The sequence below is a fragment of the Barbus barbus genome (assembly GCF_936440315.1).
Source record: "Barbus barbus genome assembly, chromosome: 37".
Classification (NCBI taxonomy): Eukaryota; Metazoa; Chordata; class Actinopteri; order Cypriniformes; family Cyprinidae; genus Barbus; species Barbus barbus.
The window spans coordinates 16,298,940-16,311,598 of NC_136715.1; the positions used below are offsets into that span (position 1 = coordinate 16,298,940).

The following is a 12,659-nucleotide window of genomic DNA, read 5'->3' on the forward strand; positions in this document are numbered from 1 at the left end:
TTAAGAAATATGTTATGTTTATATATTAAATATATTTATAAATTATATGAATATACATATATGTAAATATTTTCAAAATATACATGCATGTGTGTGTATTTATATATACATAATAAATATACACAGTATGCACACATATGGGTTGTTGACATGACATGGCATTTTCACTGTCCCACAGGATAAAAATGAATATAATTAATATTGTCATTATTTAAAATGCTATAAAAATCTTCCTATGGTGTGACTGTCCCAAGCACGGTTCAGTAAATTACAACTTTTAAAGAAAAGCATAAAAATGTTAATAAATACACCCGGCATAGTTGTACAAGTGTCTATTTTAGTAAATGGCAATCATTTCTGGCATATATAATTCAAATGGCATATATTTCTGAAAGTGTAGGAACTTAATACATTTTGTCTCTGAAAACCAAATTGAATTGGTTTTCTGACTGAATTTTGTTGTAGATAAATTATTTTGTTTTGTTTAAAAAAACATGCTGATATTGTTTATATCAAAATTAAACTTTCTTTCTCCTTTGACATGTTCAAAGTTAAATAGAAATACTTTTTTTCTCAAAATATCTGAAAAAAAAAGAAAAGAAAAAAACCCCAGCTGAGTATTGCAATAGGGGAGATACAAATATCACTCAACTTAAAATGGTATAATTTTCAACGGTTTTGAATGGATGATACAATATTAACAGCTGAATGCAATACATTTATAGTTCTCACATTAGATCCTTGTAGAGAAGTTACAATCACAATGCCTGACATAAAAACTGTTTCTGAATATCTGTTTTTATTGGTGCATGACATCGGTTCCAGCTCATTCACAAAGGCTGATCACCAGCCCAGAAAAGTGTGTAGTGGTTTGATTATATAATGTGTGGCATGTTAACCTCTCCATCATTACACACATTTGTCACAACCAACAAGGTTTAATTTTTTTAAACTTATTCAGCATTCAAGTAGTGAATTATATTGGTTATTATTGTAAAACATTTTATTGTAATATTATTGTAATATTACACTGAGCTGGTGACAAGAGTATAAAAGAGCCAGGACGAAAAGAAGACAAAGCACACAAGGTGCCAACTTGTCCAGAAACCAGACCCGTCCCGCAAACATACAGAATGTCTCAGGTATGAAGATATATCTATTCAGTAAGCAGATTAGAAATCTGTATTGCAAAAAGTATGTGTAACAATATAAGTGCTAACTACTGTTGACATTTCTCTTTTGATATAGCCAGAGGTTAAGAAGAAGAAGAGGCCAGTTGTAAAGGAGGAGGACCTGAAAGGAGCCCGCAGTAAACTGGGGCTGAAGGGAGAGGTCAAGAGCAAAACATACGAGGTCATGGTGGAGTGTGGTAAATTTGTCTTGTTTGGACCGTAAATAGATTAGCTATTATAGTTTAGATTAGAACAGGGATTGTCCTGTTGAAAATGATGTTTAAAAATGTAATACCTTTTGCAACTTTTACATTTTTTTCATATCATTTTGATCATAATACAAAGATTAGAAGACTTAAGAAAACTTCTATGGTATATTGTTTTAATACAATGATAATAGTAATGTACAGTTATGCTATAGGATAGTATTGTATATAATGAATGATCAGGGTCCCTGTAGGTTTTTCAATTTATTTTCAATTTAAGTCTTTCTAAAGACCCTTTTAAGACCAAGTAATGAAAATTAAGGAATAAATGAAAGAGAACATAAGTCAGTATTGTAAATATAATGACAAAGCCTAACTATATAAGCCTAACTTTTACTCTACTTTTTGATCACACTGCAAAAAGTGATGTTCTTCCTCAGGATTTTTGTCTTGTGTTTTTCCAGTGCAAATGTTCTTAATATTTCTGAGAAATATTAAGAAATTAATCAAAATTAAGCGAGTTTATTGTTTACATTTATGATTCAAATAAGAACAAATATCTGCCAATGGGTTCAGAAAAAAATACGCTTAATTCAAGCGGGAAAAAAAGTTTTCACCTGCAAAAATCCCTGAAATCAGACTTGTGTTTTTGTCTGTTGTGTAGAACGTATGGGGAAGGTGGCACCATCTGTTTTCAGTGGAGTACGATCTGGAGGCGAGACAGTGCTTGAGAAACCCAAGCCTCCATCAGGAAGTGTGTTTGGCAAATGAGTGCAGAATGGACAAATGGACTCTGGGTTTTAAATGTATGTCCGTGAGCACACAGAGTACTCTTGGCATCCACATCATGAATTAATCAACTGTAATTTGGATAATCATGTCACGTTTGTAAGTATTACTGTGTTTTTTTATACCGTTTGTTGATGCCAAACATGTTGCACTTAAAAAAAAAAACTTGTTTATAGTGTCATGTTTTCTATATTAAAAAATTGCTAAAAGTGTCTCTGAGTCACCAAGTATGATTTCTCTGTCATGCCGCATACAAACAAGTCTGTCGTTTCAAACCATGTGAACAAATATTACATTAGCGATGTAATGAAATTGTTGCTTGTGCAAATTTGAGGAAGGAGGGTGGAGTACAAATGGAAATAGGCGCTCATTAAAGGATGTAGTCATCTAAGATTTCCTTGTTAAGTTTGGGTTGAAATTCTAAATGGATAGCGGTTTAGTACATCCCTCAGACAGTTTTAACGTCACCAGTGAAGCAACTCCCACAACTGCATGAAGTTGCATGGTAATTCTGTCAGGGATATTGCAATCAGCTGATTAAGTGACAAAAAGACCTGAAGTCCATCTGTAAATTAATTTGTCAGGTATTTTATGACTTGGATAAATAAAAACGCTCTGGGTCCTGGCTAAATGCCGAGCTCGGACCCCTCTCCCCAGACAGCACGCCAAATACGCATAACCTTTACTCAGTTTATTATATGTAAGTGTGAACTCGTGAAATATCAGATGGCCTGCAAACTTTGTTGCACATTCACTGAATTTGACAATCTAGGATTTATTTATAAATTATTAAACCAACAAATTACCTCAATTATTTTGCTTTAAAAAAAAAAAAACAAAAAAAAAAAGCTGAACTGTCTGAATGTGCCAAACCACATAACTGCAAAATCTAAAATCTAAGCAACAACTAAAACAATGAAAAAAAGAAACTATGAATTGTTATTGCAAATACTGATATATATATATATATATATATATATATATTGTTTATCTGCAGTATAGTTTTTATAAAAAAAAATCAAAGCATACTGTACAATATGATACATCCTGTTCAGCAGATGGTGCCCAATATTAATACAGAGATGTAAGCAGACCTCCAATAAGCTACTTTGTGATTAGATTTTCAAAATGGGTCCGATTTAACTAAATTTATAAAAAGATAAACTAGATGACACTACTTGCTGCACAATAGCAGACCAAAGTCTTTTACAAATTATCTTTCAAAAAGATTAAAGATGCTACCTACATGCCACAAGAAAATGTTAAGAAAAGTAGTTTCATATTGTCAGGAACTGGACATCTGTACCTTCCTGTCTGACCAGAAAATGCACGAATACACTTTTCAGCTTTATAACAAAAGCGTTGTATATCAAAAAGGGAACTTCGCTAAATAAACATTACTAAAACCAAAAGAGGCTGATTATGTGAAATGCATGATAAACCTGATCCAAAAAAATTGCTGCATTCTGGGTGCATTATAACAAATATTCAATCACACGATTTAGCATTTTTAAAACAGCATGTTTATTCATTTCATTTTAAAAATTAAAAAATAAAACTAAAAAGGACTATTTCGTTGTCGCTATAAGAAACAGTACGGAAGCACTGAGAGTCTTTGAGCATTTCTAGCTCTTCAAGTATGTTCGTTCTGTTCATACACAAGGGGACTGTGCCTCTTTGAGGGCATGGGGCTGACTCGGGTTCCTCAGCCCATTCGATCGAACTCCAGATGCCTCCTCTCCAACGAATCCATCTTTTCCTTCATTCAGCAACAACTGCAGTGAAGTCCAAACAGCAGCAAATGGTTTCGAGTGGGAAAAGTGAAGCGATGAGCACAAGAAATGAATTGAGTTAGAGATGCACTTAAGAGGAACAGCAAGACGACAGAAGAAGAGACTGAGAGAAATTAAAAAGTTAGGAGGGAAAAGAGCGGTTGCTATGGTATTAAAAAGGAGGAGAAAGATCTCCATCCAGTGCATGTTAAAACCACTCCAGTCAATTTAATGCAATGCAACACTCAGGAAATTGCATAAATGTACATCCTAACGATAATTACAAGAACAATGAACAACACGACTTGCATCATTTCCAACAACAAATAAAAGGAAACTCAGCAATACAATTTATGTAGACGGAAAAAGATCAAAATGTAAACAAATTCACTCCTTCGGTGGAAAGAAATTAGAAAAAGAGGTTGTAGGATTTGTCCGTGTCCTCCACTCTTGTGCCGCATCCCTTCATACTAAGTGCAACTGAGGCAGTGTTAGTCTCCATCTTTGAATCAAAGTTCCCACCATCCAGTCCCTTCATGAAACAACAACCATAGTGCCCCTGCAGGTCATCTGGGGTGCAGCAGAAACCGGTCCAGGTACTGCGACATGGTTTCCCAATTCCGCCACAGAAAAGCCAAGATTACCACAAGGAGCAATGTGGAAAGCGTACGGCTACGTGTTTTCATCAGCGGAACTACACAGTTTGCGACCGTCGAGACGAATACTAGGAGCACCGCCATGACGGCCAGCAGCACGTTGATGAATTTGCCGAGTAAAGTGCGTGCAGTGGCATTTTCCAAACCTTCCAACTGAACCACTTGCTGTTGCTGCTGTTGAAGCTCCATCTTAGAGATGCGTGTTTGACAGGCCTCTAGCGCCTCCTACAGGAAGGGAGAGAGAATCATGTTACGAGTAAAGCCGCCTTGTCACAATCTCTGACAAAACAACACACCTTAAGTTATTAATCTCAAATGGAGACTAGTATGGGAGCTGCATGGAGTTACAATCATACGAGTATGCAAAGTTTTTGGATCTGATTTGAGCTTTCATTGTGCTGAAATATCTGAACTTTTGTGATGCATTCTAATCAAAACTAAAACGTCTTAACGCCATTTTTTCGTCAAATCTGCAGTTAAGAAACATGCTTGGAATAAATATGTCGTAATTGTTTGCGCCGATTAGCTCTAGAATGTTTTTCTTTCAGACGTATTGGTGGTTATTTATTTTGTGTGGATATGTTAACAAATTCATTATATTCATTCATTTTACCATAGTAAATAAGCAAAGGGTAACAGCTGCTACTGACAGCTAAGATATCCCTTTGAGAGAAACAACATGGAGCAAATGCAGATGATCCAAAACTTCCATTTCAGATAATGTAAGACGTAAATGCTAATAAAGGGTAACAGATTAGAACATGTACATTTTAGCTGCATCATATCATTAAAGGTCCCATGACATGCTGTTTTTTGGATGCCTAAGTGGTCCCTAGTACTGTATCTGAAGTCTTGTTCCCGAAATTCAGCCTTGGTGCAGAATTTCAGCCACTACAAGCCAGTCCCACAATGAGCTTTCCTTAGGACGTGCCATTTCTGTGTCTGTAGCTTTAAATGCTAATGATGAGGAGAGAGGCGAGGCAAGGTGGATGGTGGGTGTGGCCTGCAGCTTGCAGCCACGGTACCATGCGCTAATGTTGACAGTGGATGTATCGCAATGGCTTGTAGACACGCAGTCCTTCAAGCTTTTCAGTTTGACCCAGAATCTGATGCGGATGGAGAAGCACCGGATGAAGAAGTTGCAACCCAGCGGCTACAGCAGGACGTCTCCGAATGGATAGTTTAAAATATTGTGTCTGGATACGGTCAGTGTTTCCCACACACAGACTTTACCCAGGCGGACCGCAACAATATCCACCGCCCGCTGCCATCAGCTCCTGTGTCTCACACACACGAGCGCGACTTTAGAACAATATTTAGTCACTTTTAGACCCTTTAGGTGGCTTTTTCCCCATAACGCGTACAAACCTAGCGACTTAAAAAAAAAAAATAAATAAAAAAAAAACCTTAGCTATGATTCAATTGGAAGATGTCTCCAGTACTGCCCTGTGAGCAGTGTCACCTCTCTCGGCATCTGTTTTGAGCAGCGAGCGGCAGAGAAGCAGCAGACTCATCAATAAATCATTTACAAAACAGCGTTTACAAGCACTTGTCGCTTACTGGCTGTTTGGACTTAAATATGAACGTAATTTGTCTGTTAATATGCACAGTTTATTACTCAGACGCAAAACAGTAATATAGCCAAAACCACTGCATATGGCTTTTTAGTGTAAGTTAGATGTATATTGATTTTATCAGACGATGTTGCGATTATAAATCAGGATTTAAGGAGTATAGTGAGAGTGATTCAGGGTTAACGTATTATTAATGGGTCGTGTTTACTAACTATACTTGTTTTATGTATGACAACAGAAAATATGTAAATGTGAACAGCTTTAATGGGCATTCAGCTGTATAACAGTATGTGACAGTTCATAGAGTAGAACGGATCTGAAGTGCCAAAAAAACAATGCTTCGCTCGTTTGCAAGCCATGATGTCTCTCGAGGAAAAAAAATATTACGCTCACCTCGCACAGGCGTAGCTCATTTTCTCATGGGCTGGCAAAGCAGAGAAAGGGGAGGTAACCTTTCCCCGTATGACGGCATAAGGGGAAGATTCCAGATTGGGCCATCTGAGCTTTCATTTTCTCAAAGCATACCCAGAGCTCGGTTTACACCTATCGCCATTTCTATCCACTGGGGGACCAAAGTCAGGCTAAAGGAACTCATATTAATGTTAAAAAACCTCAAAGTGAAATTTTCATGCCATGGGACCTTTAAGAATAAGCCCTCAAAGAGGACTCTGAGTGAGTCGCATATGGATTGCATTATGAAAACTGAATTAGAAGACAATGTTTTCCACCAGATCGATACAAAATAGCTTTATGATTACAGCTAATGTTCTTTCCCATTAGAAAACTCAGCATTAACATTATCCTGTTTCACTTAAAAGTTCATATACCCAAAATATGATTGGCAAAAAAAAAAAATAAATAAAAAAAAAAATTATTATTAAAAATAATTAAAAAAAAAAAGTTAAAATATCTTTGAATAATGGACCCTTTTCACATTTCCATGTTTCTCAGCAGCGGAAGTTGTCATAAGCCCGATTCGGACACTAATTGTTTCTCATATGGATGTCTGTAAAAAAAAAAAAAAAAAAAGAATTTTATTTACAAATTTATTATTATTATTAAAATGTATTTAAAAATACTTATGTAAAATGTATTCTTCTTATTCCAAGCATATTTTATAATATATAATCCTATTTATTATTTGATTATTTAAATCTCCTGTTTAAAAATAGGAAAATAGATGCGCTATAGTTATGTATATATCTGTTTATAATACACATTTTAAACTTGTATTGCATACCTGCTGCTGCCATAATAAAGACCCATTGCGAATGTTTACGTGATTTTCTTCTCTTTCTGCTCTCAGTCGCTGTGGAGCAGTTATGAAGTATTGTTCTTTTAAAAACTTTCTAGCATTTCAGAAATAAATATGTATGCAAATTACAACAGTTACCGTACGGTGTTCGGGAGTGCTCAAAAAGGATTTAAACACTGAATTTTGAATCAATTTCTTCTGGTAAACTCAAGAGATGTGGATTCGGACGGCAATTAAATTACCACATGACCTTGGTGTTTGTCAAAAAAAGAGTAGGTAATTTGGCCAGGGATTTTTACGCGGATGGTGAGAGAAAAACACCAACATTCTGGATTCGGACGGCAATTAAATCACAGACTACCCCCTGTAAATGGTGAAAATCACTTACGCCCCCCTGAGAAACAATTACCATCTGAATAGGGCTATAGTTGGGTTAACGTCAAGAGCAGTGAATGGGACAGTACAACAAATATTTTTTTTTAATTCCCACTTGCTCAAATATCAAAAGAAAAACTCCACAACAGCGTTTTCATGACTTTTAAAAAAGACAAAAAAAATAAGAGAGGCTGATAAAGGCAGTCAGAACAGAGAACGATGTCAAATTTACCATCCTTCTCATAGACGTTGCAAACACCCTTGCATTAGTGTTTTTATTTTTTACTTGATGCAAAGGTGATATATTACAAAGTATAGTGTTATAAATGTACAAACATAAAAAAAAAATCTAAATATAATTTTTTTTTCTCGAAGATTTATGATGCTGAAGATGACCATTAAATGTGTCATCGCAGTCTTGTGAAAAGGGTCCATCACAATTTTTAAGACTGAGCAAACTTTTTAGTTTTTTTTAAATTCATCAGTGAAAATCAGTAAATAAAATGAAAAAAAATTTTGGCCCACAGGTTTAAGGGATTGTGTTATAAATTATTTTATCCCTCTCACTAGAAATCGTGCTCTTCTTTAAAAATGAGAAAATTAAAATGAGAACTGAAAATATAAAAATTATATAATATATACTATAATAGTATCTAAAAGATAACAAAATAACAGTGATGTTGGACATGAGCACCTGTATGTCTCTGGCTCGTTCATTAGACTGGTAAGCAATTTTCTCCTCCATGCTGGCCAGCTCCTGCTTCAAGATGTGAATCTCATTTTGATGCAATTCTGTTAAATCATTCAACTGCTCCTCTAGACGTTCACACCTAACACATGAACATATAAAATGAGATAAAATAGCAAAAATAAAAGGCCAGACAACTAGAAAATCATCATCCTCTCTCCAGTGCCTTCTCAACAAGCATGCTGTTTTGACTGTGAAACCTTCAATATCTGTACAAACCTACACAGACCACAGCAGTGCCAGCAGAATCAGTTTCTATAGTAACATGTACCTGTATCTCTCCTCTTGCAGGGCCTGCATGATTTCTGTGTAGTCTCTCTGATAGTGACTCTTCAGGTTTTCAAAGGATTCTTCTAGTCGACTCTGGTTGTCCTTCAGTTCCTGGATTTCGTGTAGCAGTGCATCAAAGCCTGAGCTCTGGCCATGCTCCAGTGTATTACCCTTTGAGCTCGGAGGGCCTCCGGGAGCCCCCGTGGTGCTATTTGCTCCTGCTGACCCTGACGTAGCGCTGGAGCAGTCGTCCTCACTGCCATATTTTGGGCTGGACTGCAGCTGCCCAGGTCCTGGGGTCCTAGCGCCTGCTGTCCGTGTACTTGTTACAGGCTCATCAGGCCCTTGTGGTTCATCCAGAGAGTCTTTCAGAGCAGAGATGTTGTCTGCACTTCCAAACTTGTTGCGAATGAGAGAGGCAAACTCGCGAGGTTTGGACACAACTGCTCCCGCGGCGGAGTGAGTTGCCTGAGAGATACTAGAGAGGCCACCGGTTACCTGAGAAACAAATTATTTAGTCAAATACATTTAGCAGTGACACCAAGTTGTATCTGGATGGGCTTTGTGGGTGGGTGATATGAAAATCATTGTCACCCGAAGTTGCACAAAGAGACAAAAAGTAGTTGCAAATATGCAAAATTTGCTTTTATTTTATGACTAAAATCTGGTCAAATGTGCCTGAAAAAAAACAAAAACAAAGGAAATTCACTAACAGGGTAAGAGTGATACATATAAAGAGTGATAAAGCTCTGTTCCAAATGCTAGTAAGCCGCCTACCCAGTCAGCATTTTAAGGCACCATAGGCACGCTTCCAACACGCAGGCTGTTCTGAAAGGTAGGCAGCAACACTACAAAAGGCTACACTGAATTCTTCTCATAGAAGGATACCATAATGTAATGTGACAGAGAAAGCTCAAGAAAATCCATTCAAGATGGTGGACCATGAATGGTCATTCAATATCATAAAGTATCATAAAAAATTCCCTCCATCCATACTTTTTCCAAACTGCTCACCCTACAGCATGTAGGGTCACAGGGTCTCAGGCCATAGATTTCACAGCGTCTCAGGCCATAGACAAGGATCAATAATGATTGTTTTATATACAACCCCAATTCCAGAGAAGTTGGGACGTTTTGTAAAATAGTATAGATTATGATCTGCACTCACGAGAACAGTTTTCTTTTTACGTTTTATTTTACATTCATTGCTGATCATCATTTGTGTAAATCCTTCATAAAGCCGTTCTGAAGTAAACTTTTGAATTCATGAAAATTACTATTCATGAAAATTACGCTTTAATAAATACTACACCGACCAATTATCCTACTTGTACAACAACTGAACAACAATAGAGAATATTGCTGGTTATTGCATTTTTATATTCAGTAATATTCTTCAAAATGAGATACTAGTAATACGTTACTGCTATGGATATTGCACATTGAAATTTTTCAGCGGGCTAAAAACGCTTTGGTGGACACATGTTATTGAATATTTATTGTTAGGCATATGGCCTATTAGTCTTTTTTTTTTTTTTGCAATATACTGGAGCCAAACCTGAGAAAGTAGACCAGAATATTCCACTGTGTTCCTGGACACGCAATTTGTGTATCTGTAATTCATAGGCGGGGATCATGCTGATTCTGAATGAGCGTACACGAGCGCCCTATTTGCGAATGATTGGAATTCATTAACATACACATATTTTACTATCAAATCTGATGTGTACGAAGCGTTTGTGAATCTGGAGGAGAGTTTTCGGGAAGGTCCGTTTTACGCGCAAATTACTCCGAATTTATTCATACATTTACGAATGTTTCAAGAATTAGGCCCATTGAATGTATATATATAAGAAAACTGTTCTCGTGAGTGCGGATCATAATCTCCTATACTAAGATCAGGAGACAGAAGGGCACGGTGCAAACAGCGTTGTAGAGACATTTTGTAAAATGCAATAAAATCAAGAATCTGTGATTTGTCAATTCTCTTTAACATTTATTTAATTGACAAAAGTTGAAAAGATTTCCAAAGTTTTCACTGGCCAATGTAAATGTATTTTGTAAATATGAAGAACTTTTGATATTGATGGCTGAAACACTACAAAAAAGCTGGGAAAGAGGCACGTTTAACAGTGTCACATCAACTTTCCTTTTAATTACAATGTTTCATTGTTTGGGAATTGAGGATAATTGTTAAAGTTTTTCAAACTAAATTTTTGTCCAGTCTCGCTTGATATAAGACTTCAGAAGCTCAGCAGTCTGTGATCGTTGTTGTTTGATTCTCCTTTTCATGTCTGGTCATACATTTTCAATTGGAGCAAGATCTGGACTGCAGATAGGCCAGTCTAACACATTCACTCTGTGTCTACGAAACCACACTGTTATAGCACATGCAGAATGAGAGCTGGCATTGTCTTGATCAAATAATCATGGACTTTCCATGAATTACATCATCTTGATAGCATTATATATCCCAGTACAATCCTAATATATGCCTCCATGTCAATAGTACCTTCACACATACAGTGCCCTCCACTAATATTGGCACTCTTGATAAATATGAGCAAAGGTGGCTGTGAAAAATAAATCTGCATTGTTTATCTTTTTTATCTTTCATTCCAAAAATTCATAAAATTCAAACCTATCATTGAAGTAAAACAACTGAAAGTGGGGGGAAAATCTCATTGTGTAAGAAATGCTTTCTCTAGTTCATGTTGGCCACAATTATTTGCTCCAATTATTGCAACGTCCTTTTCCCAGAGTAACAGCTCTGAGTTTTCTCCTATAATGCCTGAAGAGTCTGGAGAACACCTGATAAGAGATCAGAGACCATTCCTTCATACAGAATCTCGTCAGATCCTTCAGATTCCCAGCTCAATGTTGGTGCTTCTCCTCTTCAGTTCACTCCACTCTTTTTCTATAGGGTTCAGGTCAGAGGACTGAAATGGCCATAGCAGAAGCTTTGTTTTTTTTTTGTGCTCAGTGACCCATTTTTGTGTTGTCTTTGAGGTTTGTGTTTGGATTATTGTACGGTTGGAAGATCCAAACATGGCCCATTCTAAGATTTCTAACACAGGCAGTCACTTATTGATTTTTTTATCTGTTGGTATTTGATAGAATCCATGATGCCATGTATCTAAACAAGATGTCCAGGACCTCCAGCAGAAAAGCCCTCCCTACACCTACCCTAACCCTACCAGTTACATTTATTTTTAACTTTTTAATTATTTACTTAATTTTTATTGAAAATAAATGCCTTTCTGATGCGATATGAGATTTGAAAAGGGAGAAAAAGAGTTCGGTAAAAGGCAGGCTCGAACTTGGGTCGATCGCGTCAAAAAGTACGTGCTCTACCATCTACGCCACTGAAACTGATGTTGAACGAGCGTCTTTTTTCAGTGTTGACTAACCCAATCACAAGTTAGTGGGCGGAATTAGTGTAAATAGCCTTTGCCAACAAGTCGGGCTATTTGCACTTAGTGTAAATAGACACTCCGTAAAAAAATACCCAATGTTTTTGTCAGGTGTGGTGTAGGGATGGGCGATATATCGCATGCGATATGCATGCGCATCTCGTCAGTAAAGCCGGTTCCTTGATTAGCGCTAAATCTCCATCACCTGTTTTCAAATGGAGCGGCATTTAAGACACGGAGCCGTAGTTCACTGACAAGCTACGCAATTTGCGTTCATTGTCGAAGGCGATATATCTGCAATAATGAAAGCGATATTGCGTAGCTTGTCAGTGAACTACGGCTCTGTGTATTAAATGCCGCTCCATTTGAAAACAGGTGATGGAGATTTAGCGCTAATCAAGGAACCGGCTTTACTGACAAGATGCGCAT

The 12,659-nt window shown here is 36.8% G+C and overlaps 2 protein-coding genes across 7 annotated transcripts in view; one reads left to right on the forward strand and one right to left on the reverse strand.

Annotated features, from left to right (window-relative positions):
* Nucleotides 1-1,133: 1,133 nt before the first annotated feature.
* On the forward strand, nt 1,134-2,149 carry mustn1b (musculoskeletal, embryonic nuclear protein 1b; the record flags this gene model as incomplete). The annotated part of the gene is made up of 3 exons (XM_079395979.1): nt 1,134-1,142; nt 1,249-1,369; nt 2,043-2,149. The coding sequence occupies 3 exons, from the start codon at nt 1,134-1,136 to the stop codon at nt 2,147-2,149; spliced, it is 237 nt and encodes a 78-aa protein (XP_079252105.1).
* A 1,521-nt stretch (nt 2,150-3,670) lies between these two features.
* LOC306857275 (transmembrane and coiled-coil domains protein 1-like) overlaps nt 3,671-12,659 on the reverse strand; it is a 38,085-nt gene continuing 29,096 nt past the window's right edge. For all 6 annotated transcript variants that reach the window (XM_079397135.1, XM_079397133.1, XM_079397131.1 and 3 more), the window contains 3 exons: nt 8,819-9,315; nt 8,494-8,629; nt 3,671-4,820 (listed from right to left, as the gene is read on the reverse strand). In XM_079397135.1, the coding sequence (XP_079253261.1) occupies nt 4,506-4,820; nt 8,494-8,629; nt 8,819-9,315 (948 nt within the window). In that variant the 3' untranslated portion in view covers nt 3,671-4,505. The remainder of the gene's footprint in view (nt 4,821-8,493; nt 8,630-8,818; nt 9,316-12,659) is intronic.